This window comes from Leptodactylus fuscus, chromosome 1, assembly GCF_031893055.1.
Source record: "Leptodactylus fuscus isolate aLepFus1 chromosome 1, aLepFus1.hap2, whole genome shotgun sequence".
Classification (NCBI taxonomy): Eukaryota; Metazoa; Chordata; class Amphibia; order Anura; family Leptodactylidae; genus Leptodactylus; species Leptodactylus fuscus.
The window spans coordinates 326711840-326739316 of record NC_134265.1 but is presented as its reverse complement, the minus strand read 5'-3'; the positions used below and the strand labels follow the sequence as shown (position 1 = coordinate 326739316).

Below are 27477 nucleotides of genomic sequence, written 5' to 3'. Positions count from 1 at the left end.
CATATCATATGGGCAGTGCATGGCATTACAGCTCAGCCCTATTGTCTTGAAATGGACCAACATCATAGGCACAAGAATGACGCTATGGTTTCTTTAGGGCTCAGTGACACGGGGCAAGAGGGGGTGGATTTTGGCGCTGAATCTATGACAGAATCTGCCCCCTGACAATAGAGGTCTATGTAGCTAGCTTACTTTAGAAGCGAATTGCCCTTTCTTCAGGGGATTCCGCGGCTGATTCAGTGCCGACGTCCGCCTAGCAGCAGCACCCTCCGGTCTAGGCCCATTCATTTGGGCCTACTCTGGAGTGGGAAGCCGCAACTGTTGGAACAGTCGCATTTCGGCCCTATTCTGACGCGGCTTCCCGCGTCAAAATTAGGACCAAAATACGCCTAACCATGCCCCGTGTGAACTAGTCCTAACAGCATGCAAACACTGCAGACCCCTATTCTCTTCTGATTGATCAATTTTCCCATATCCTGTGTATGGGGGTAAGTGTATACAGTGGAAACCCCTTTAAATTCTGTGCTTCCAGTTTCTCATCTAAGAAAGAATCTAACTATAAGGGGTGCAGAGGTAGCAGTTGGTATTTGGCCCTTTGGGTCCCTCAATCACATAAAATATACCAGTATTCTAAAAGGCACATGGCAGGTCGGGGCCCTATTATAGATTTTTTTTTTTTATTGAGGCCCTGGATCTTCAAATTACCCTTCTGCATTTAGTTATTCCTAGAAAAAATTCTCTAAAACCACAATCACGACAATAAACACAGTTGGGTTGTGTCAAAGTTAAGATTTCCCATCATTCCTTCCCTTAAAGTCCCCTTAAGAGGTTGTATGATATACAAACCAGATACACATGGCTGCTATCAGAAACAGCGCCACTCTTGTACGTGGGCTGTACCTAGTACTGCAGTTTATCCCCATTCAAGTAAAAGTGCTGATGCAGTACCATACTCCGCCTGTGAACAGGTGTGGCGCTGTTTTTAATAAAACAGCTCCAATTTTCTAATTTCATACAGTCCCTTTAATTCCAAAGTGACAGCACCTTCAGTCTATGAGCCATATACATACGCACCAGTTTCCCCTCCGTTCATTATTTGTCTCCTCATTGTCATTTCTACTGAATACATGTCTGTTTCTCAACCCCATACACAATAGATCGAGTGAGGATTACAGGAGGTTGATCACAAGTGACCCCTGACGTCGGATCTGGTATCCCTGCCAATAGATGAGATGCCTGGGAAATAGGAGAACACCAGTCGGGCGTGTTTGGCAATGGTTGCGGCCCATCGTATTGTTTACTTGCCTAGAACATTCCAGCCTGGCTTCATCTGTTTCGAATAAGAGACGCAACATATATCCATACCGAGTAGATACTCTTGGGATAGGGGTGAACGTACACAGCCAGGGCAAACTCCACATTGGGGACTTCATTGTTATGAACTCCAGTGCTGTATACTGCTTCTATGAGAGGTCTCACATCAGAGAAGGCCATGTTTATTGGGAATCCCGAAAACTGAAGAAAAACAAACAAAAAAAAAATGGGATACCATAAAATCCTTTTCTCGTTGTATTAACTCGGGGACACAGCACCATGAGTCTATCTCCCATAGTGCTGTGTTCCCCAGTGAGATGAGCGAGAAATGTGCAATATACAGTCCTATGAAAAAGTTTGGGCACCCCTATTAATCTTAATCATTTTTAGTTCTAAATATTTTGGTGTTTATAACAGCCATTTCAGTTTGATATATCTAATAACTGATGGACACAGTAATATTTCAGGATTGAAATGAGGTTTATTGTACTAACAGAAAATGTGCAATATGCATTAAACCAAAATTTGACCGGTGCAAAAGTATGGGCACCTCAACAGAAAAGTGACATTAATATTTAGTAGATCCTCCTTTTGCAAAGATAACAGCCTCTAGTCGCTTCCTGTAGCTTTTAATCAGTTCCTGGATCCTGGATAAAGGTATTTTGGACAAACAATTCAAGTTCAGTTAAGTTAGATGGTCGCCGAGCATGGACAGCCCGCTTCAAATCATCCCACAGATGTTCAATGATATTCAGGTCTGGGGACTGGGATGGCCATTCCAGAACATTGTAATTGTTCCTCTGCATGAATGCCTGAGGATTTGGAGCGGTGTTTTGGATCATTGTCTTGCTGAAATAGCCATCCCCGGCGTAACTTCAACTTCATCACTGATTCTTGAACATTATTCTCAAGAATCTGCTGATACTGAGTGGAATCCATGCGACTCTCAACTTTAACAAGATTCCCGATGCCGGCATTGGCCACACAGCCCCAAAGCATGATGGAACCTCCACCAAATTTTACAGTGGGTAGCATGTGTTTTTCTTGGAATGCTGTTTCTTTTTGGACGCCATGCATAACGCCTTTTTTTATAACCAAACAATTCAATTTTTGTTTCCAAAATGAAGCTGCCTTGTCCAAATGTGCTTTTTCATACCTCAGGCAACTCTATTTGTGGCGTACGTGCAGAAACGGCTTCTTTCTCATCACTCTCCCATACAGCTTCTATTTGTGCAAAGTGCGCTGTATAGTTGACCGATGCACAGTGACACCATCTGCAGCAAGATGATGCTGCAGCTCTTTGGAGGTGGTCTGTGGATTGTCCTTGACTGTTCTCACCATTCTTCTTCTCTGCCTTTCTGATATTTTTCTTGGCCTGCCACTTCTGGGCTTAACAAGAACTGTCCCTGTGGTCTTCCATTTCCTTACTATGTTCCTCACAGTGGAAACTGACAGGTTAAATCTCTGAGACAACGTTTTGTATCCTTCCCCTGAACAACTATGTTGAACAATCTTTGTTTTCAGATCATTTGAGAGCGGGCTGTCCATGTTCGGCGACCATCAAACTTAACTGAACTTGAATTGTTTTGTAGAAAGAAATGGTCCAAAATACCTTCATCCAGGATCCAGGAACTGATTAAAAGCTACAGGAAGCGACTAGAGGCTGTTATCTTTGCAAAAGGAGGATGTACTAAATATTAATGTCACTTTTCTGTTGAGGTGCCCATATTTTTGCACCGGTCAAATTTTGGTTTAATGCATATTGCGCATTTTCTGTTAGTACAATAAACCTCATTTCAATCCTGAAATATTACTGTGTCCATCAGTTATTAGATATATCAAACTGAAATGGCTGTTGCAAACACCAAAATATTTAGAACTAAAAATGATTAAGATTAATAGGGGTGCCCAAACTTTTTCATAGGACTGTAGCTGATATAACAGGGTTAAATAAGCTCTTGTTGTAGAAAGAGCTGACACACTGTACCAAACTATGCACCTGTGTCAGTTAAAGGGAGTCTATCATCAGAACACAACGCCATAAATAGGAAGGAACAAGGGGGAACACACAGTCTCATTTAGGTGACCATAACCTATCTATCTGCAGGGCTGGGTTGATATTCTGGGTTCTGGTGACAGACTCCCTTTAAATGTATGACAGGTTACTAGCTCTTCTATTCACTGACAGCTAACAGAGGTCTTGGAAACTATGAGGAACCGAAAGACTAATTAGAAAATTATAGAACGTTTCATTATGAGGAGAAACTGTATCCAGTCTAGATAACGCTCTGTGAGCTAAGTAACTCAGGAGGATCTACACAAATGTAACTGTTACAATGTAGTAGTCTGGAATCCAAGCTGTTTAGCTCACAGAGCATTGTCTAGACTGGATACACTTGTGGAATGGAAAGGAATGGCGTATACGGAGCCCTTGGGAGTTAGGGCAATGTGAGAAGGCTAAGCTGCTGTCAAAGTCAATGAGTGAACATATCGGGGAGCGGAAGAGCAGTCCGAGTGTCCTACACTGAGGCCGTCTACTAGATAATAGTCAGAGTGGACAGAGCATAGAGAGTAATAGAGCAGTGACCTGGCCTTCAGGACAACATAGGGTTATGTAAATCAGCCCATTATACGATATATTACCCTGTAATCTCCCAGCTGTCTCTGCAGTTCCGCCCGGTGATCTTCCTCCACATCTTTGCCTTGGTTCTGTTCCAATAAAGGAAGGAAGTGTCTGAGAGTAGATGTGCAGTATCGGTTCCATCGGGTGGGATGTCTTGGTCTCCACTCCATTATCTTCTCTTTCAGCAGCTTTTCAATCCTATGAACAAACCAACACTAAATATAAATCTTTACCTTTTAGAACATTTTTTATTTATTCTGTCCTTAGAGGAAGTCTGTCAGCAAAACCCAGCATATTAACCGAGCCTCGCAGATAGATAGGTTAGGGTCACTAGAAACCAACATATTAACCGAGCCTCGCAGATAGATAGGATAGGGTCTCCAGAAACCAATATATTAACCGAGCCCCACAGATAGATAGGTTAGGGTCACCAGAAACCAGCTTAATAACCGAGCCCTGCAGATAGATATGTTAGGGTCACCAGAACCCTGCATATTAACCGAGCGTCGCAGATAAATAGGTTAGGGTCACCAGAAACCAACATATTAACCGAGCCCCGCAGATAGATAGGATAGGGTCACCAGAACCCTGCATATTAACCGAGCGTCGCAGATAAATAGGTTAGGGTCACCAGAAACCAACATATTAACCGAGCCCCGCAGATAGATAGGATAGGGTCACCAGAACCCTGCATATTAACCGAGCGTCACAGATAAATAGGTTAGGGTCACCTGAATCAACAATTTTTTCTCCCTTGTGAATCCATGAATATCGCTGTGTTCGTCGGTGCCATTTTCGAAAGAGCTCATTTGTATACTGCCAAAACCAACGATATCTTGACACTTGAGGCAGAGATTCACAAGGGGAAAACATCATTTAATTCAGGTGATCATAACCTATCTATCTGCACAACTGGGTTTTGGTGACAGACTCCCTTTAATCATGCTTAAAATGATAGATCCACAGTGAGAACAGACACACTAATGTTCACACTAGTGACATGTCTCTGTTGTTTGGGTCCACCAGGAGACCCGAACAATGGAAAGTTGCACCTCCGAAACAGCGGTTATACACAGACACCAGTGAACCCTCTCTCTGCTGATTTTTGGTGGTTTCTGTGGGGCTGTGAACCCAGCGTAGTTATAAGGACATTCAGGATTTGTAGAAAGCTGGATAAACACTGTAATGATTGTCATTAAATGGCAAATTCAGCTAACCATATTTATATAATAAAAAATATATATAATTTTTTTTTTTATATTTCATAGTCGTCCAGATGATGGTACGTTACCTGTCCTGAAGTTCCATGGCCGCAGTCTTATCTGAGCGCTGATAGATCAGTTCCTCTGGCTAAGGAATGACAAACACACAAATTTATTAGAAACAGAGAGTCAACTCCTCTGCACTGTGATAGAAGTAACAAGCGGGACAAAGTACTGCTGGGACCACCAGCGACCCGCTGTAATCTGTGGGAAAACCAAGCAGTAAGAGTTCAATTTCCCTGCAGCTCCACCACAGGGTAAATTGAATATTGCAGAGTGTCCACTCAAATCAATGGGCTGTCTGTGTAATGCAGGACAAGACAAGTCCTCCACAGTGAGAGGAGATACTCTTTGTAACTGCTGTCTACTCTGGCCAAGAGACTAAGATAAACAGGGGACCCCCTCTCTTAAATCAGGGGTCTCTTATAGGTGTATGACAATGGGTTTTCTAATCTGGACACCCCTTTATTTGTATAATTAGTATGCAGTGTGACTGGGCTACCGAAAATCTAGTCCAGTAGATACAAATTCATCAGACACGTGTCCAGGGAGAAGTATTCAGAATAACAGCCAAGTTCTATCAAGAGAACACTGTCATATCGGTGTCTATATATTAGTATTAGAGATGAGCGAACACTAAAATGTTCGAGGTTCGAAATTCGATTCGAACAGCCGCTCAATGTTCGTGTGTTCGAACGGGTTTCGAACCCCATTATAGTCTATGGGGAACAGATACTCGTTAAGGGGGAAACCCAAATCCGTGTCTGGAGGGTCACCAAGTCCACTATGACACCCCAGGAAATGATGCCAACACCTCTGGAATGACACTGGGACAGCAGGGGAAGCATGTCTGGGGGCATCTAACACACCAAAGACCCTCTATTACCCCAACATCACAGCCTAACAACTACACACTTTACACACTCAATACCACCTCTCTGACAGTAGGAAAACACCTTGAAACATGTGTATTTGGCACTTGCAGTGAGGAGAGCTTGTCACCAGCAGTGAATTTGGCCCTTGTAGTAAGTTGAGGTTGGCACCAACATTTGTTTTGAAAATCAGGGTGGATTGAGCCTCTAACCAGCAGAGTTTGGGCAAATTCATGGTGGAGGGAGCCTCTAAACACCCCAGTTTGGGCAAATTCATGGTGGAGGGAGCCTCTAAAAACCCCAGTTTGGACCAATTCATGGTGGAGGGAGCCTCTAACCAGCCCAGTTTGGGCAAATTCATGGTGGAGGGAGCCTCTAAAAAACCCAGTTTGGACCAATTCATGGTGGAGGGAGCCTCTAACCAGCCCAGTTTGGGCAAATTCATGGTGGAGGGAGCCTCTAACCAGCCCAGTTTGGACCAATTAATGGTGGAGGGAGCCTCTAACCAGCCCAGTTTGGACCAATTAATGGTGGAGGGAGCCTCTAACCACCCCAGTTTGGACCAATTCATGGTGGAGGGAGCCTCTAAACAGCCAAGTTTGGACCAATTCATGGTGGAGGGAGCCTCTAAAAACCCCAGTTTGGACCAATTCATGGTGGAGGGAGCCTCTAACCAGCCCAGTTTGGGCAAATTCATGGTGGAGGGAGCCTCTAAACAGGCCAGTTTGGGCAAATTCATGGTGGAGGGAGCCTCTAACCAGCCCAGTTTGGACCAATTAATGGTGGAGGGAGCCTCTAACCAGCCCAGTTTGGACCAATTCATGGTGGAGGGAGCCTCTAAACAGCCAAGTTTGGACCAATTCATGGTGGAGGGAGCCTCTAAAAACCCCAGTTTGGACCAATTCATGGTGGAGGGAGCCTCTAACCAGCCCAGTTTGGGCAAATTCATGGTGGAGGGAGCCTCTAAACAGGCCAGTTTGGGCAAATTCATGGTGGAGGGAGCCTCTAACCAGCCCAGTTTGGACCAATTAATGGTGGAGGGAGCCTCTAAACAGCCAAGTTTTGGGAAATTCATGGTGGAGGGAGCCTCTAACCAGCCCAGTTTGGACCAATTCATGGTGGAGGGAGCCTCTAAACAGCCCAGTTTGGGCAAATTCATGGTGGAGGGAGCCTCTAAAAAACCCAGTTTGGACCAATTCATGGTGGAGGGAGCCTCTAACCAGCCCAGTTTGGACCAATTAATGGTGGAGGGAGCCTCTAAACAGCCAAGTTTGGACCAATTCATGGTGGAGGGAGCCTCTAACCAGCCCAGTTTGGGCAAATTCATGGTGGAGGGAGCCTCTAAACAGCCCAGTTTGGGCAAATTCATGGTGTAGGGAGCCTCTAACCAGCCCAGTTTGGACCAATTAATGGTGGAGGGAGCCTCTAAACAGCCAAGTTTTGGGAAATTCATGGTGGAGGGAGCCTCTAACCAGCCCAGTTTGGACCAATTCATGGTGGAGGGAGCCTCTAACCAGCCCAGTTTGGACCAATTCATGGTGGAGGGAGCCTCTAACCAGCCCAGTTTGGGCAAATTCATGGTGGAGGGAGCCTCTAAACAGCCCAGTTTGGACCAATTAATGGTGGAGGGAGCCTCTAACCAGCCCAGTTTGGACCAATTCATGGTGGAGGGAGCCTCTAAACAGCCAAGTTTGGACCAATTCATGGTGGAGGGAGCCTCTAACCAGCCCAGTTTGGACCAATTAATGGTGGAGGGAGCCTCTAAACAGCCAAGTTTGGACCAATTCATGGTGGAGGGAGCCTCTAACCAGCCCAGTTTGGACCAATTAATGGTGGAGGGAGCCTCTAAACAGCCAAGTTTGGACCAATTCATGGTGGAGGGAGCCTCTAAAAACCCCAGTTTGGACCAATTCATGGTGGAGGGAGCCTCTAACCAGCCCAGTTTGGGCAAATTCATGGTGGAGGGAGCCTCTAAACAGCCCAGTTTGGGCAAATTCATGGTGGAGGGAGCCTCTAACCAGCCCAGTTTGGACCAATTAATGGTGGAGGGAGCCTCTAACCAGCCCAGTTTGGACCAATTAATGGTGGAGGGAGCCTCTAACCAGCCCAGTTTGGACCAATTAATGGTGGAGGGAGCCTCTAACCACCCCAGTTTGGACCAATTCATGGTGGAGGGAGCCTCTAACCAGCCCAGTTTGGACCAATTCATGGTGGAGGGAGCCTCTAAAAAACCCAGTTTGGACCAATTCATGGTGGAGGGAGCCTCTAAACAGCCCAGTTTGGGCAAATTCATGGTGGAGGGAGCCTCTAAAAAACCCAGTTTGGACCAATTCATGGTGGAGGGAGCCTCTAACCAGCCCAGTTTGGACCAATTAATGGTGGAGGGAGCCTCTAACCAGCCCAGTTTGGACCAATTCATGGTGGAGGGAGCCTCTAAACAGCCCAGTTTGGGCAAATTCATGGTGGAGGGAGCCTCTAAAAAACCCAGTTTGGACCAATTCATGGTGGAGGGAGCCTCTAACCAGCCCAGTTTGGACCAATTAATGGTGGAGGGAGCCTCTAAACAGCCAAGTTTGGACCAATTCATGGTGGAGGGAGCCTCTAAAAACCCCAGTTTGGACCAATTCATGGTGGAGGGAGCCTCTAACCAGCCCAGTTTGGGCAAATTCATGGTGGAGGGAGCCTCTAAACAGCCCAGTTTGGGCAAATTCATGGTGGAGGGAGCCTCTAACCAGCCCAGTTTGGACCAATTAATGGTGGAGGGAGCCGCTAAACAGCCCAGTTTGGGCAAATTCATGGTGGAGGGAGCCTCTAAACAGCCCAGTTTGGACCAATTCATGGTGGAGGGAGCCTCTAAAAACCCAGTTTGGACCAATTCATGGTGGAGGGAGCCTCTAAACAGCCCAGTTTGGGCAAATTCATGGTGGAGGGAGCCTCTAACCAGCCCAGTTTGGACCAATTAATGGTGGAGGGAGCCTCTAAACAGCCAAGTTTTGGGAAATTCATGGTGGAGGGAGCCTCTAACCAGCCCAGTTTGGACCAATTAATGGTGGAGGGAGCCTCTAAACAGCCAAGTTTTGGGAAATTCATGGTGGAGGGAGCCTCTAACCAGCCCAGTTTGGACCAATTCATGGTGGAGGGAGCCTCTAAACAGCCAAGTTTGGACCAATTCATGGTGGAGGGAGCCTCTAAAAACCCCAGTTTGGACCAATTCATGGTGGAGGGAGCCTCTAACCAGCCCAGTTTGGGCAAATTCATGGTGGAGGGAGCCTCTAAACAGCCCAGTTTGGGCAAATTCATGGTGGAGGGAGCCTCTAACCAGCCCAGTTTGGACCAATTCATGGTGGAGGGAGCCGCTAAACAGCCCAGTTTGGGCAAATTCATGGTGGAGGGAGCCTCTAAACAGCCCAGTTTGGACCAATTCATGGTGGAGGGAGCCTCTAAAAAACCCAGTTTGGACCAATTCATGGTGGAGGGAGCCTCTAAACAGCCCAGTTTGGGCAAATTCATGGTGGAGGGAGCCTCTAACCAGCAGAGTTGTGGGAAAGCAGGGTGGAGGGAGCCTCTAACCAGCAGAGTTGGTGGAAATCAGGGTGGAGGGAGCCTCTAACCAGCAGAGTTGGGGGAAATCATGTTGGAGGGAGCCTAGTATTAGCAGAATTGTGCAACGCTTATGGTGGATGAGTATGAGGATGCGGAGGAATTGGAGAGGTTGAGTACAGACATGGAGTTTCATGTTGGGGTGCTTTACACAGGTGGGCACAAAAATGAAGGCTCTATCCAGTGGTGGTTCATTTTTATCAAAGTGAGCCGGTCGGCACTCTCAGCTGACAGACGGGTGCGCTTGTCAGTGATGATGCCACCGGCTGCACTGAACACCCTCTCAGATAGGACGCTGGCGGCAGGACAGGACAGCACCTCCAAGGCATATAGGGCAAGTTCAAGCCACAGGTCCAACTTCGACACCCAATACGTGTAGGGCGCAGAGGGGTCGGAGAGGACAGGGCTGTGGTCGGAAAGGTATTCCCGCAACATGCGCCTATACTTCTCACGCCTGGTGACACTAGGACCCTCCGTGGCGGCACTTTGGCGAGGGGGTGCCATCAAGGTGTCCCAGACCTTAGACAGTGTGCCCCTCGTTTGTGTGGACCGGTGAGAACTTGGTTGCCTACTGGAGGAACTGCCCTCCCTGCCGCCAACGTCACATGCTGGAAACATCTCCATCATATTCTGCACCAATTGCCTGTGGCAAGCATTGATGCGATTGGCCCTCCCCTCTACCGGAATAAAAGACGAGATGTTGTTTTTATACCGGGGGTCAAGGATAGCAAAGATCCAGTACTGGTTGTCCTCCATGATTTTGACAATACGCTTGTCGGTTGTAAAGCACCCCAACATGAACTCAGCCATGTCTGCCACAGTGTTAGTTGGCATGACTCCTCTGGCCCCACCGGAAAGTTCAATCTCCATTTCCTCCTCATCCTCCATGTCTACCCATCCGCGCTGCAACAATGGGACGATTCGAAGTTGCCCGGAAGCCTCCTGTATCACCATCACATCATCGGACAACTCTTCTTCCTCCTCCTCCTCCTCCTCCTCCTCCTCCATTAAACGCAGTGAAGCGGACAGATGTGTGGACCTACTCTCCAGCTGTGACGGATCGGATGCTATCCCTAACTCCTCTGTGTGATCTGAGTTATCCCTGATGTCAATCAGGGATTCTCTCAGAACACACAAGAGCGGGATTGTAAGGCTCACCATCGCATCCTCAGAGCTCACCCTCCTTGTGGACTCCTCAAAGACCCGTAGGATGTCACAAAGGTCTCTCATCCATGGCCACTCATGGATGTGAAACTGAGGCAGCTGACTTTGTGGCACCCTAGGGTTTTGTAGCTGGTATTCCATCAAAGGTCTCTGCTGCTCAACCACTCTATTCAACATCTGAAACGTTGAGTTCCAGCGTGTGGGGACGTCGCACAAAAGCCGGTGTTGTGGCACATGCAGGCGTTGCTGGAGAGATTTTAAGCTAGCAGCGGCTACTGTCGACTTGCGAAAGTGGGCGCACATGCGCCGCACTTTCACCAGTAGCTCTGGAACATTGGGGTAGCTCTTTAGGAAACGTTGCACCACTAGGTTGAAGACGTGGGCCAGGCATGGAACATGTTGGAGTCCGGCAAGCTCCAGAGCTGCTACCAGGTTCCGGCCGTTATCACAAACGACCATGCCTGGGCCCAGGTGCAGCGGCTCAAACCATATTGCCGTCTCATCGAGGAGGGCATCCCTCACCTCGGAGGCAGTGTGCTGTCTGTCCCCCAAGCTGATCAGCTTCAGCACAGCCTGCTGACGTCTACCAACGCCAGTGCTGCAACGTTTCCAACTCGTAGCTGGGGTCAATCTAACAGCGGAGGAGGAGGCGGTGGCGGAGGAGGAGGCGGTGGCGGAGGAGGAGGCGGTACAGGAGGAGGAGGAGGAGGGGGGTGTTCTTCTCGTGTCCCTGCCAGGAATGTTAGGCGGGGAGACGAGGTACACCGGGCCAGTTTGGGAAGCAGTCCCAGCCTCAACTACATTCACCCAGTGTGCCGTCAGTGAAATGTAGCGTCCCTGTCCGCATGCACTTGTCCACGCGTCGGTGGTCAAGTGGACCTTTGTGCAAAGCGCGGAACTAAGGGCCCGCCTGATGTTGAGTGACACGTGCTGGTGCAAGGCGGGGACGGCACACCGGGAGAAGTAGTGACGGCTAGGGACGGCATAGCGAGGTGCCGCAGTTGCCATCAGGTCCAGGAAGGCGGGAGTTTCAACAAGCCGGAACGCCAACATCTCCTGGGCCAGCAGTTTAGCGATGTTGGCGTTCAAGGCTTGCGCGTGTGGGTGGTTAGCAGTGTATTTCTGCCGCCGCTCCAATGTCTGAGAGATGGTGGGTTGTTGTAAAGAAACGCCTGATGGTGCCTTTGATGGTGCAGGAGAAGGAGATAAGACAGGACCAGGGGAGGATGAGGTAGAAGTCAACAAAGTGGCGGAGGCAGATGAAGTGGTGTCCTGGCTCGTCCTCTGGAGTGCATCGCCAGCACAGTCAGCAGTGGCAGTGGCAGAGGCAGAGGCAGTGGCAGTGGCGTGAACGGCAGGCGGCCTTTGTCCTGCCGTTGCTGCCTGCCACTGATTCCAGTGCTTGGATTCCAAATGACGGCGCATTGAAGTGGTGGACAGGTTGCTCTTCTCAGAGCCCCTAATCAATTTCGGGAGGCAAATTGTGAAGACAACACTATATCTGTCCTCGGCGCATTCCTTGAAAAAACTCCACACCTTCGAGAAACGTGCCCTCGAGGTGGGAGTTTTTCGGGGCTGGGTACGAACTGGAACATCTTGGGAGATTCCGGGTGTGGCCTGGCTTCGCCTAAGCTGCTGACCTCTGCCTCTGCCTCTAGCTACCCTTTTTGGTGCTGCACCTGCCTCAACATCCACACTACTTTCCCCGCTTGACATCCCCCCTGTCCAGGTCGGGTCAGTGTCCTCATCATCCACCACTTCCTCTTCCAACTCCTGTCTCATCTCCTCCTCCCGCACAATGCGCCGGTCAACTGGATGCCCTGACGGCAACTGCGTCACATCATCGTCGATGAGGGTGGGTTGCTGGTCATCCACCACCAAATCGAACGGAGATGGAGGAGACTCTAGTGTTTGAGCATCTGGACACAGATGCTCCTCTGTTAGGTTCGTGGAATCGTGACGTGGAGAGGCAGGTTGAGGGACAATGAAAGGAGCGGAGAACAGCTCTGGGGAGCAGGGACAGTTTGGGTTATTGTTCTGTAAAGCTTCGGAATTTTGGGAGGAAGGAAGACAAGACTGTTGGGTAATAGGAGGAGAGGAGGCAGAGTCTGACTGGCTGCTGGACAATGTGCTGTAAGCGTTCTCTGACAGCCATTGCAAGACCTGTTCCTGGTTCTCGGGCCTACTAAGGTTTGTACCCTGCAGTTTAGTTAATGTGGCAAACAACCCTGGCACTGTGGAGTGGCGCAATGCTTGCTGCCCCACAGGAGTAGGCACGGGACGCCCTGTGGCTTCACTGCTACCTTGCTCCCCAGAACCATTCCCCCGACCTCGCCCACGGCCTCGTCCACGTCCCTTTCCGGGAGCCTTGCGCATTTTGAATTCCTAGTTAGAAATTGGCACTGTATACCAGTAGTAAAAATTGTGGGTGCACGTAACCCCAATATATTCTTTGAATTACCAGTCAGAAACTGGCACTATATGGCAGTAGCAAGAAATGAGGGTATTTATAACCCCAATATATTCTTTGAATTCCCAGTCAGACAATGGCACTGTATACCAGTAGTAAAAATTGTGGGTGCACGTAACCCCAATATATTCTTTGAATTCCCAGTCAGAAACTGGCACTATATGGCAGTAGCAAGAAATGAGGGTATTTATAACCCCAATATATTCTTTGAATTCCCAGTCAGACAATGGCACTGTATACCAGTAGTAAAAATTGTGGGTGCACGTAACCCCAATATATTCTTTGAATTACCAGTCAGAAACTGGCACTATATGGCAGTAGCAAGAAATGAGGGTATTTGTATTCCCAATATACTCTTTGAATTCCCAGTCAGACAATGGCACTGTATACCAGTAGTAAAAATTGTGGGTGCACGTAACCCCAATATATTCTTTGAATTACCAGTCAGAAACTGGCACTATATGGCAGTAGCAAGAAATGAGGGTATTTATAACCCCAATATATTCTTTGAATTCCCAGTCAGACAATGGCACTGTATACCAGTAGTAAAAATTGTGGGTGCACGTAACCCCAATATATTCTTTGAATTCCCAGTCAGAAACTGGCACTATATGGCAGTAGCAAGAAATGAGGGTATTTGTATTCCCAATATACTCTTTGAATTCCCAGTCAGACAATGGCACTGTATACCAGTAGTAAAAATTGTGGGTGCACGTAACCCCAATATATTCTTTGAATTCCCAGTCAGAAACTGGCACTATATGGCAGTAGCAAGAAATGAGGGTATTTGTATTCCCAATATACTCTTTGAATTCCCAGTCAGACAATGGCACTGTATACCAGTAGTAAAAATTGTGGGTGCACGTAACCCCAATATATTCTTTGAATTACCAGTCAGAAACTGGCACTATATGGCAGTAGCAAGAAATGAGGGTATTTATAACCCCAATATATTCTTTGAATTCCCAGTCAGACAATGGCACTGTATACCAGTAGTAAAAATTGTGGGTGCACGTAACCCCAATATATTCTTTGAATTCCCAGTCAGACACTGGCACTATATGGCAGTAGCAAGAAATGAGGGTATTTGTATTCCCAATATATTCTTTGAATTCCCAGTCAGACAATGGCACTGTATACCAGTAGTAAAAATTGTGGGTGTATATAGCCCCAATTCTATTGCTAGGGGACTTGCAGGGTATTTCTGGGGTGAAGGTGGGGGGGCACACCGTTGGAACGGGTATCGGGGTATATATCGGGCATACGGGAATACACTGACAGTGTATTCCATTCAGGATCCTGGGAAAGCTGGGTTGCGGCGATTGAGCCCGTCAGTGCCACGTTACACTGACAAGCTTCTCCCTGGAATTTAGCTCTTATAAGAGCTGTTGGTTGTCTTCTCCTTCCTATCCTAGCCTGTCCCTGCCTACCCAGAATCTAAGCCCTAGCTAGCTGGACGGAAACCTCCGTCCTCGGTGAATTGCAAGCTCAGAATGACGCGAAGCTGGGCGTCGCTGTTCTTTTAAATTAGAGGTCACATGTTTTCGGCAGCCAATGGGTTTTGCCTACTTTTTTCAACGTCACCGGTGTCGTAGTTCCTGTCCCACCTACCCTGCGCTGTTATTGGAGCAAAAAAGGCGCCAGGGAAGGTGGGAGGGGAATCGAGTAATGGCGCACTTTACCACGCGGTGTTCGATTCGATTCGAACATGCCGAACAGCCTAATATCCGATCGAACATGAGTTCGATAGAACACTGTTCGCTCATCTCTAATTAGTATCACAGGGCATGCAGGGAGTTGTAGTATTCAGCGCCTAGGGAACTACTGGTTGAATACTAGTCTGAGCTATCATTCAATGGTAACAACCCAAAAGCAAATCATTTTTGAGATGGGAAAAAAAACTTTGCAGATATAATAAGAATCAAGACCTACGGCATGGACCGCATCACCCTGGACTTACCTACTGTATCTACTGGAGAAGAGAGATATTCACTTATGTAAGGACCTGATCACATTACATTTTATTTGTTTTAAGGGGAGTCTGTCAACAGAACCCAGCACATCATCTTTGCACCGCAGATAGATAGGTTACGGTCACCTGAATCAAACAGAGTTTTCCCCTTGTGAATCGCTGCCTCTGTTACTGATACATTGCTGTGTTTGTCCCTAGGAGCACTTTGGAGCAATGACAACACTTTTGTTGCTCCAAAAATCACTGTTGGATTCTGGTGACAATAACCTAATCTATCTATCTATCTATCTATCTATCTATCTATCTATCTATCTATCGACAGGCTGGGTTGATATGCTGGGTCAGGTGGCACTAACCTATCTATCTGCAGGGCTGGGGTGATATGCTGGGTCTGGTGATCGTAACCTATCTATCTGCAGGGCTGGGATGATATGCTGGTTTGGGTGACCGTAACCTATCTATCTGCAGGCCTGGGGCGATATGCTGGGTCATGTGACAGACTCCCTTTAATTTCTGACTAGCTTCTGTTGTACAAAAGCTACAATATTCACAGGACTATATCTGTTAGACAAAGGACAAGAGAGTGAATATGTCTAAATTTTAACAGAAATACCTGCACACTGGAGAGTCCGGGATTCGGGTAGCTTCTTGAGAAGAACGGCTTCCACATCTTGGGACGGCTTGTGTCAAAGCTTATACTCATAGGAGAATCATATTGCTGGGTATTCAACCATATCTAAAAGATGGAATACATTTACAGAAGACCTGGCAATATGGAAGATTAGAATATCTGCTGGTTTGGGTTTATCAAAAGAGGTTGCATGTGATTCTAAAAACATGGCTGATCTCTTCCAGAAACAGCGCCACTCTTATTCATGGGTAGCTTGAGGAACTGCAGCTCAGCATCATTCAACTGAATAAGACCTGAGCTGCAACACCAGACTCAGCCTACTGACAAGAGTGGCGCCATTGATGTTCTTCTAACTTCCCACAGCCCCTTTAATAAAGTGGATGTATCACATACTTACATTATCTGCATTAATCAAGCAGCCAACACTTTGTAACAGACAAAAAGTGTCGTATTGACCATAAAAGCGGCCACTGCTGGGATTCCATATGATGTACTGGTTCTGCTCCATGGTCAGTACATAAGTCGTGGGGCCCTGTAAATAAATTTAAAAAAATATAAACATTTGTATCAAAAATTCAGAATGTTAATTGTAAACTGCACATGTGAACAGGTCCAAAAGAGAATGGTTATGATTTTAATGAATCTATATGTGAAGCATAAAACACATGGTTAAATTTCAACACAATCTATATAGTAGTCTACACAAAATGAATATTTCAGGGCAGATTTATAAAATCGAAGTGTCTTTCTCAAACCGCAGCACGTAAATTACCATACAGCTTGGAAGCAGAGAAAATCCCCCCGCAAATCCTAACCCGCTTAACGCAACCCTTTAAAACCTTATAATTGCCATGTTTTACTCCAAATCTAAAAGGAGATTAACTTGTGCCTTAAGGAAGAAGAGTCTGAATCTTAAAAACTTTGTTCCAACTTATCTGGTTGTAATGAAGGAAAAACGTTCAACAAAAAACATTGAAAAAAATGACAGCTAGTCTGTGCTCTAATTCCCATGACAATACCTCCAGCTTTCTGTTGTATACTATCCTTCTGATGACATCAGCTGAAGATGTGAATTGTCATGTGGACGGTGACTTGGGATGAATGAATCGACTTCTGTCCTTATTATGGATGGTACAAAAGTAAGGTACTTTTTGTAAACTCCATAAAAAAATGGACAGAAACAGTTTTTTATTAAAAAAAACAAACAAACATTGTAGGACTTTGTGTCTGTGCAAAAAAAATGGTTTCCAGGCAGAGAGGCTGCATACGGACACTGGCGGTCACCTTTAAAAACCCATTCAAAAGAAGTCGTCCCCTGTCCAGTTACCCTGGGGTTCAGGACGGAACCCCCAGGGCGGACAGCGGCGGTAATGTAGTAAGTGAGGACTACCTCAGGAATGGCGTTTCCTATTACAAGCCAGGCTTTCTTTCCCATGGCCAGGAAATAGTTGCACAGTAGTACGGCATGTTCTTCTTCATCTCCAGCCAGAAGGTCAAGGAATTGCTGCAAAGTACAAGGGACAAAATATATTATTGATAGTTGTAATAATAATAACATTTTTTATTTATATAGCGCCAACATATTCCGCAGCGCTGTACAATTTGTGGGGTTGAAGTACAGACAAAAAGATACATTACAAAGAAATAGTCACTTCATACAATGGTACTGAGGGCCCTGCTCACAAGAGCTTACAATTAGAGATAAGCGAACAGTAAAATGTTTGATATTCGTTTCAAACAGCCGCTCAATATTCGACTATTCGAACAAATATCGAACCCCATTATAGTCTATGGGAGAAAATGCTTCGCTACAGGGGATCCCACCATTCGACTCAGGAGACTCACCAAGTCCACTATCACACCCCAGGAAATGATGACAGCACCCTGGAATGCAACTGGGACAGCAGGGGAAGCATGTCTGGGGGCATCAAGTACCTTTATTATGTTGGGATCCCCTGTCAGCTTGCGATGTCAGCTTGCTGACTTTTCCCATAGGAATGCATTGACCAGCGTTGATTGGCCAGTGTACAGCATTCGGCCAATCAACGCTGGTTCTGCCTGAGGAGGTGGAGTCTAAAATCGGTCCACAGCAGTTTCCATTCTGGTCCGATTTTAGACTCCGCCTCCTCCGGCAGAACCAGCGTTGATTGGCCAAATGCAGTACACTGGCCAATCAATGCTGGTCAATGCATTCCTATGGGAAAAAGTCAGTAAGCAGACATCGCAAGCTGACAGATGAAGCAGAGCTAGCCGTGTGGCTAGCTCGACTACTCCGGACACCGGAGATGAAGCAGAGCTCAGCTCTGCTACACCCAACCATGCCTCCAACTACTCCTCCTGTCACACATACAGCTTTGCACTACTGCCAACCCTCCCTCCAGCTACTCCTCCTGTCACACACATCTCTGGTGTAACATAGCTCAGCACACACTCAGCTCTGCTACATCTCTACACTCTGTTGTAGAGATGTAGCAGAGCTGAGTGTGCGCTGAGCTCTTCTACACACGAGATGTGTGTGTATACGAGTGTGGGAAGTTCTGATAATAGAGGATGTAATTGTTAGGTCATTGAGTGAACGGAGAGCACGGGTTGGGCGGTAGTCAGAAATGAGGGAGGAAATGTAGGGAGGTGCAGCATTAAGGAGAGCCTTTCTATTGTAGGACTTTCTATTTCCATATGGACACAAACAGCAGGTCTAGAAGCCAAAGAGGGGAGCTGACAATAAGTAGAGTTCTTTTCAGTGACTCTTGCCTGTTCATTTATTACATGGTCGTCGATTCATTCAAAAGGAGTCTATCACAGACCCCAGCATATCGACCCAGCCCTGTAATTAGATAGGTTAGGGCCCCCTGAATTGTGAATCGCTGCCTCTATTGCTGAGACTTTTTGGCAATATGTGAATGAGCTCTTTGGAGCAATGAGGGTTTTGAATTGCTCGAAACAGGTAAGTCACGGTGTCCTCATTAATCCAAAGAGCTCTTTCATGGTGATATCTCAGTAACAGAGATAGTGATTCATAAAGGGAGTACACCGCTTGATTCAGGTGACCCTAACCTTCTTATCTGCGGGGTTGATATGCTGGGTTCTGCTGACTAACGCCCTTTAAATCATCACCATATAATACGACATTTGCTCTGCACCAGGCACTACAGTGAAGCTGTATGGCCATCTACGGCTTCTTCCAGCCATTTCATTAACTGAACATGTAGTTGCCTAACTCATGACTGGTTCCCACCTCATGTTTATGAGCCATTCGAATTAGAGGATGGGGCTTCAGGGACAATGGTTCACCCTAAATTCAGAATAGGACACTCAGTTTAAACTCCTAGTAATGTATGACTATCCATTCAGTGACTCCTACAAGCAGTACACATTCTATATGGAGCCAACCCTTGCACTCCTACATATGACTATTAGGTTCACCACCATTGCGGCCCCTATGAAGCACTATGCGGTTCTTCCCATTGCGCCCTATACGCATGCATACTCACATCTGATGTGCTCCACAAATTACAGATCCCAGCGAACGATACGTTATCCGGCAGGAAGGGTATTAATGACACATATCGAGCCACCAGCTCCTAAGGGAGACATGAGATATGTCTAGATAAGATGAATGATGCCATGCCCTAAATTATTAAAGGGGTAGTACAAGATTATAAAAACATGGATGCCATGGATGACAGATGTGATATGAGAAAGGATAAGGAAGAGACTACTTACACTTGTTGCTTGCACATTACTTGGATCAGCATCAAGCAGTTCTTGCGGAGGTTTCAGGGCCTTGATATATCTCGTCACAAACACCGTAGTCCCGTTGATATCAGTAACGGTGGTCAGACATTGCCGGGTGGGAAATTTCAAGGCAGCTTCACTATGGAACTTCTCTGCGGCCTGAAGCAACTTCTCGTCTTCTCGACTGTCAAACTAAAGATGTCTTATGTTATCATTCCTTATCACTTACTGTAATATTATTATTATTCATCTTTGCCACCATCTTGCTTGTACGTCTGTGTTTGTAGAGGAGAATAAGATTCCTCAATATGACGTTTAATGAATTTTTATGGAACCACATGACATTACATAGAACTTAATAAACACCGCCTACAGTCCCTGGTATCGTATGGGAATTTGCCCTGCGCCATATGGCAGCATATTGCAATCGATATGTTGTCATGTAGCCATAAATGGAATTGGTGCTAGGAAAGAGAAGCACAGAAGTAAGACATATTGTACGCTTCGTACAGAGACCCTGCATAGGACGGGGAGACAACATAGAAACTAAAATCAGATTTCTGAAGTGGTATTTATGGGCACTATAGGGCAATACATAGAGGATGATGGAATTATTCTTACCTTCTCTCTAATGGGCTCTCCAGGTACAAGCTGAGGCTCAATGGTGATAAAAAGCGTCAGAAAAGACCCCTGACTCAAACTTCGTACTGACTCGTAACCACCATCATTTCCCAGGCTGCGCTGTTTGCTGTATCCCAGAAGTACAGGCGGGGCATCGATCCGAAAAGTGCCATCAATCTAAAATGCAGGAAAATTTTTGCAAGAAAAGAACGCATAAGAGCAACTAAAATTGTGTTACTTTCCACATGCTTCATGTTATTGAGTCAAGGCTTTTGGATAGGATTGGATGGTAATATCTGATCAGTGGGGGGGCTAACAGGTGGCCCCTGCACGGCTCAGCTGTATGAGTCCTTTTCTGACACACGTACTTTTGACAATACAGGGCCAGAAGTAGTTGGCTCCTTCCCTTGTGCATCAAATTTCTCCTAGTTTTCAAGACGTCTGCAATTCACTGGGACAATATGGCGACTCAGTGATTAGCAGTATTACTTCACAGCACTGGGGTATTAGGAACAAATCAACCAAGGGCAAGATCTGGACTGAGCATCACTTTTCACGATTTGTGCTCTTTTCCCTTAAATCATATTGTCTATTTTCTTTTACCAAAAATCTGTGTGATGTGTGTACACCTACCCTGGCCTGGAAATAGATGGTTGTAAATGGAATTCGGATGGATCCCAGCCAATGTCTCTCCACTCTTGTATGGATGCCACTTCCCCTTTCACGATCATCCTGAAATATACCGATATATCACTCTTATACTACCGGCAATGTGATTACAGGTATAGTGTGAAGCCATATATATATATATATATATATATATATATATATATATATATATATATATATATATATATATATAGTATATAGCCCTCCTTCACCCTCACCTCTAATATATCGAAGCAAACTTCATCAAAGACATTGATGAAAACATCGTCCTTAACAGACTGTAAACTGGTCGTGCTATAATCACCATTGGGAGCCCTGGAAAACAGCAAAACCATGGAGGATGAATTGTACCGCAACATACCATGGAAAAGACAGGAGCAGGGCTGGATACAGCAAGGGCACCAAAGGGACAAATGCTCTGGGACCCAACAATGTCAACTCAGCCCTGCAGATAGATAGGTTAGGGTCACCTGAATCAAATACTGTTTTCTTATTGCGTTTTTATCAATATGCAAATGAGCTCTTTGCAGTAATTGTTGCAAGGATCTAATCTGCATATTGATATAAATGGCGATATCTCGGCAACGGAGACAGTGATTCACAAGGGAGAACACTGTATGATTCAGCTGACCTTAACCTATCTATCTTCTGGTGACACACTCCCTTTAAGTCTTTAAGACCAAACTGACCCTATAAAATATGATCTGGTTATTCACCTAAACGGCAGCTCCAGTTCTTCATTCCAGTTTGGGTTTGGCCCATCAGCTGTTGAGGTCTGACATACAGTGCGCTGGAAGGAAATTTCTACAAATGGCCGAACCAATACCTGAAATGAGACGTGAAATATAACGGAGTAATACAATCACATGGAAATAATATGTAAGTAAGGCATTGTTCACATGTTTGGTGTCAGTTCGATGTGTGAGCCAGGAATTTTTCCTGTCCGTAGACCCCTATGGACATGAGAGGGGGCCCAAAAGTGAGGCCCAAATTTAAATTTTTCCATCAGGACCTACAGATGATGGGATCACAGTATGGTTTACAATGGGTTTCAATAGGAGTATACATTCTGCCTAGCTACCTGGTGTACACATCAAACATAACCAGATGAGAACTATGAATATTAGATAAATCCACTTATTACCGCTGCTTAGTTCTCAGATTCCTAGGTACTTCTAATATTAACCATTACCTGGTTGCATGACTACACAAGATCCCATACATCGGCAAGCAGTAAGACTGACTTATCTCTATTACACAAGGACTATGGATTATAAGCAACTCAACTGCAAGAGAGACTAAATATGATGATCAGGTAGTCCGATGTACAAATTGCTCAATGAGATGGTAAAATCCTGGAAATCCTGCACTGGGACCATCCGTACAAATAATATGCTCAATATAGGACATATCTATAGAACTGCAGAATAGGGTTACCTGGTTCACTGACCACTCTGGTGACTGGGCCTGTCCTTGAGGTGAGGCCGACGCTGTAAACATCTCATTATATGACCTGGTAGACCTGGACGGCAACGCTGGTTTACTAGGAAGAGAAGATACATGAATATACCGATGTGTCCATAGTATTATTTTTTGCAATGTGTGGATGGAATTATCCAGAATATCATTCACTTTGCAGGTAATGTAACGCTGTGTTTTTGCAATGTGGGGCTTCAGCCTAAAAGTTCTGTATATACATGAATCAGAAGACTCTGGATGGGCAGTACAGATCCCACCCAGAGTCAGGATGCCTTATGTCCTGCAGGAGCAGCTTCTGATGTTATACGTGCGTCTGAGCAACTAGATCCCCCCTTTATGATGTGATGTCTACCAGAGTTGCTTGTCTTTGGGAGATGGTGTCAGTATTTTATGGTAGTGTCACTTTTAACTTTTTCAAGACCAGGCCAATGATCATTTTTGGATTTCTATTTATTCCAAGAGTCATCATTTTTGTTATTTTTCAATTCACAAATCCGTATTAGGGATTATTTTTTGCACAACAAAATGTACAAAATGGCGCCATTAAATTTTTTTTACAGTGTACTGAAAATTGGAAAATTGGATACTATAGAACACTGTCAGGGCTACTAGGAACCTATCTATAAAACATAGTATAGAACACTGTCAGGGCTCCCAGGAACCTATCTATAAAACATAGTATAGAACATTGTCAGGGCTCCTAGGAACCTATCTATAAAACATAGTGTAGAACACTGTCAGGGCTCCTAGGAACCTATCTATAAAACATAGTGTATAACACTGTCAGGGCTCCTAGGAACCTATCTATAAAACATAGTGTATAACACTGTCAGGGCTCCTAGGAACCTATCTATAAAACATAGTGTATAACACTGTCAGGGCTCCTAGGAACCTATCTATAAAACATAGTGTAGAACACTGTCAGGGCTCCTAGGAACCTATCTATAAAACATAGTGTAGAACACTGTCAGGGCTCCTAGGAACCTATCTATAAAACATAGTGTAGTACACTGTCAGGGCTCCTAGGAACCTATCTATAAAACATAGTGTATAACACTGTCAGGGCTCCTAGGAACCTATCTATAAAACATAGTGTATAACACTGTCAGGGCTCCTAGGAACCTATCTATAAAACATAGTGTATAACACTGTCAGGGCTCCTAGGAACCTATCTATAAAACATAGTGTATAACACTGTCAGGGCTCCTAGGAACCTATCTATAAAACATAGTGTATAACACTGTCAGGGCTCCTAGGAACCTATCTATAAAACATAGTGTATAACACTGTCAGGACTCCTAGGAACCTATCTATAAAACATAGTGTAGGACACTGTCAGGGCTCCTAGGAACCTATCTATAAATCAATAACCAATTCTGTGTCCTACAATACTATATATGGGTGTCTTCTAGAATAGTAAATTGGAAGGGGGTTTAGGGTTATATTTATTGATGGCCTATTCTCAGTAGAGGTCATCCATATTAGATCAGTGGGGGTGAAAGGTGTCGGGCGGATATGCCAACTCCTAAGAATCAGTCATCAATAAATATAACCCAGGAATCGTAACTTATGCATTGCATATACACCTGCACACCATCCCCTACTAAAAGTGAATTATGCAGGATATAAGATTTCCTATAACATGGGGGATTTACAGACTTTCCTGCACTGGCCGGGATCCAGGTAGAAGAAATATCACACTTTCCCATTTCCTGTTCATTTCCAGTCAGTGGCTCCCCAGGGAGATACTGTACTGTCTCCATAAAGCAAAAGGCAAAAACACAGACATGACCCGTAACCCCGCCACCCAGGGAAGTTGTTTCCATGTAACCTGAGCATTATCTACAGTATATTGCTTGTGTAAGAGGAACTATGACAATGGGACCAGGTCCTAAAACCAGCTTGAAACATCACAGGTTGGTTGTCACTACTCCAGGTCTCAGACGGGTTTGTTGTAAAAACCGCACAGGTTCACGACTTTGACCTTAATAATGTGTCAGGGATGTTTAAGGAACTTTCTGGGTTAGAAAGATACCCTGTGATTTGTCTAAGGGCCTGAGGGGTCACAAAGGTTCAAAACAGGGTCATCCATTTTAACTATGACAGAACAGCAGGTCCTCCATCTTTCCATATAGAGATTTATATCAGTAATATCATAGGGGATTACAGAATTTTATGAGCAATCTCATTACTTTGGTTAATCGAATTCACATGTCTGTTCGGCTCTGTGGAGCGATGCGTCTATAGACACTGGGGTTGTTTATGTCTGTAGACATCTTTCATTACACTCATAGGCGGTGTATACATGGGAATGTGCCCCCCACCCACAATAATGGCAAGACATACAAAGAAGTTTGCTAATGGACCAGCGCCTTAACCTGGTTATGTGGATATACAGACAGACTGCAATTTGATAAATCCCAATGCTTACATTGTACTTGGCACATATGTTGTATTTATTGTGAGCAGGCCATGTAACCAGAGAAGGCTACAGGAATATAGAAAATGTGCCCCACTTGTATCATGTAGGGCTCATACAGTTAAATCCACCATCCTCCTATAGGGGGCACCAAACGCCTCTTTTGGGCATTCGGTGTTTTCCCCCAGAATCCTCTTCAGGCCAGCGTCACAACTCATAAAGACAATTATGTAACCTACATCTGTGAAGTCAGACAGCGGGTACTCGCGCCAGAGCCCAGAAGAGGTGAGTGCCACTGGATTTTACGTTTACTCACCTCCCCTGAGCCTCCACTTATTTTACTCTAGGGTCTGAAGAGATTACAGAGTATAATAATAGTTTGTGGGTGGTAAACCCCCAAAATTTGCTCTGAACACCATAAGAGCCACTATGGGGAATTGTACAATGTGGAGGAGCCATTATGGGACATTATACCTAGGGTTGAGCGATCTGGATCGGAAAAGATTGGATTCTGATCAGTGATCGAGTAAATTTCATGATTGCGATCGGAATTCCGATCCTGATCTTTTCCGGTGGAATCGAGGTCAGAGGTTATCTCAAGATCGGTTCAACCCTATTCATGTATATATCATAAATAGCGATCGCGATCGGAAAATATCATATCCTGATCGGCGATCGAGCAAATTTCACGATCGAGATCGGCTGGAAAATGATCGGAAATCAGATTTTAAAATCGATCTTGAAACGTCAAGATTGGCTCAACCCTAATTATACTTTATTAAGGGGCCGCTAAGGGACATTACACTGTGTGAAGGGGCCACTATAGAACATTATACTGTGTGGAGAGGCCACTGCAGGACATTATAGTTTCTGTAAATGGCGCATTATAATGTGTGGAGACCAGGAAAGGGGTCACTATGCTATAGCAAAAGTTTGCTATGATGTCCAGTCTTTGCTAGTTACGCCCCTGTCTTCACACATCTGGTTGATGTCACGTGCCCTGGGGTCACCGCTGAGGCCTGTGATTGGGTTTCAGTGGCCTCCAGCACCATGCCTTCAAGTGCATTGTAAAGTCATGTCTAGCAGTCAATGATCGCTCACCAAGAGGTACACTACCCAAAAGTAGCCTTTGAGAGTCTATTTATAGGGTGTAAACAAGTGAAGCACTTTTATGCCCTCTTGTGGCAAGACCCAGTTTATAACCAGACCACCCCTGTGTTCAGTTACATATCTGCCTGACACATATCTACATCTTAGTTTGGCAGCAATCTGACATTTCTATCTGGGTGCGGTTTTTTTTGGTCAATGAATATATTTAATGTAAGTGACAATGGGGGAAATATAGTACGACTGCCATTTCCTACAACCACGATATTTCCTTTATCCTTTAATTTTTCTTGCAAGAAGAAATTATTTGCAAATTTTTAGCAGGGTATGTATGGTGTGTAATACTCTGCAGACTGAAATGTGGCTGCAAAGGCAGTTTGGGCCTCCAGGTTGTGACTGCCCCCTATTTATTCCTATTACTACCAATTGTGCCAGCTTAACGCTATCTGTCTTAGATGTAGAGATCCTACCTTTGCCCTATCTAGACCAACAGTAGTAAAACCTCCACATAGTTGTCTCACCTGGACGTTGGCTTTCTGACGGGTATATCATAAGCACGGATGACGTTCACCAAGACCTTAATGTCCCCATCGGACAGGTTCTGAGCAGTGACCTTCTTGCGCTCCTTTCTCCTTGGCTTCAATGGACGCTTGGGCTCAGCTAACTTGAAGAGATCCATTCCTAGGATGCTGAGACGTGACCAGAAACCATTAATAGTCGGAATATTTTACATGACATCACTACATTGTCTAACTATGCAGCAGTCCTCAGTGGAGCCCTCTAGAGATGGTTTGGAGTGGTTCAACTGTATGGACAGTGCCTGGTACAGGAAAGTCATGACCAATTCTCACTTTGCTAGTTAGTGGGCGATGGGGCTGTGGTCGGGAATATTTGAGGATTGGTTATGTGGGCATAGGTAAGGCAATAAATAAATGATATGTCAGTAATGTGACATCCAGAGTAGAGGATAAGACTATATAGATGGATTCAGACCTATCCACCACCTTTGGATCATGGCAATTGTGGACTAAGGGATAGTTCAGTATACTGTTCCATTAAGTGTATTCCAAGCCATTTCCCTGAGCAGTGGTCTTCACCCTGTGGTTCACCAGCTGTGTTAAAACTACAACTCTCAGCATGCCAGCGGCTATCCAGGGATGCTAGGACTTGTACTGGAGAGCCACTGGCTGAAGACTATCATTACAGTGGCCTCTATGAGGACTACAGTATAGGACTGATACTATATACCACTAGTGTACAAAACACCACCATAAAGTTGTCACCGGTTACATACAGTTGTATTAATAAGATAGAAAAAAAAGTTCTAATCATTGTTAGAAAAGAAATATTTCCAAATTTCAATTAATTGTTTTTCGTTATTATTATTTTTTTAAATTCTGGGATCCAAATCGTCCCAGGTTACGATATGACTGGCAAGAGATAAGTCTAACCTCCTGTACTTATGGTACCACGAGTGTGGATGGGCCTCCTCTGCCATGTCATGGTGGAATTATTTCAGAAGTATAAATATATATATAT

The 27477-nt window shown here is 45.3% G+C and overlaps 1 protein-coding gene across 2 annotated transcripts in view; it reads right to left on the bottom strand.

Annotated features, from left to right (window-relative positions):
* Window positions 1-693: 693 nt before the first annotated feature.
* The window catches only part of CC2D2A (coiled-coil and C2 domain containing 2A), a 67126-nt gene continuing 40342 nt past the window's right edge, over window positions 694-27477 (bottom strand). For both annotated transcript variants that reach the window (XM_075260316.1, XM_075260324.1), the window contains 14 exons: window positions 26460-26627; window positions 22371-22476; window positions 21650-21759; window positions 21152-21248; window positions 20898-20996; window positions 20265-20441; window positions 19632-19835; window positions 19400-19489; window positions 17299-17412; window positions 16306-16440; window positions 15891-16013; window positions 5229-5287; window positions 3958-4135; window positions 694-1515 (listed from right to left, as the gene is read on the bottom strand). In XM_075260316.1, coding sequence (XP_075116417.1) covers window positions 1327-1515; window positions 3958-4135; window positions 5229-5287; window positions 15891-16013; window positions 16306-16440; window positions 17299-17412; window positions 19400-19489; window positions 19632-19835; window positions 20265-20441; window positions 20898-20996; window positions 21152-21248; window positions 21650-21759; window positions 22371-22476; window positions 26460-26627 — 1849 coding nt within the window. In that variant the 3' untranslated portion in view covers window positions 694-1326. The remainder of the gene's footprint in view (window positions 1516-3957; window positions 4136-5228; window positions 5288-15890; window positions 16014-16305; window positions 16441-17298; window positions 17413-19399; window positions 19490-19631; window positions 19836-20264; window positions 20442-20897; window positions 20997-21151; window positions 21249-21649; window positions 21760-22370; window positions 22477-26459; window positions 26628-27477) is intronic.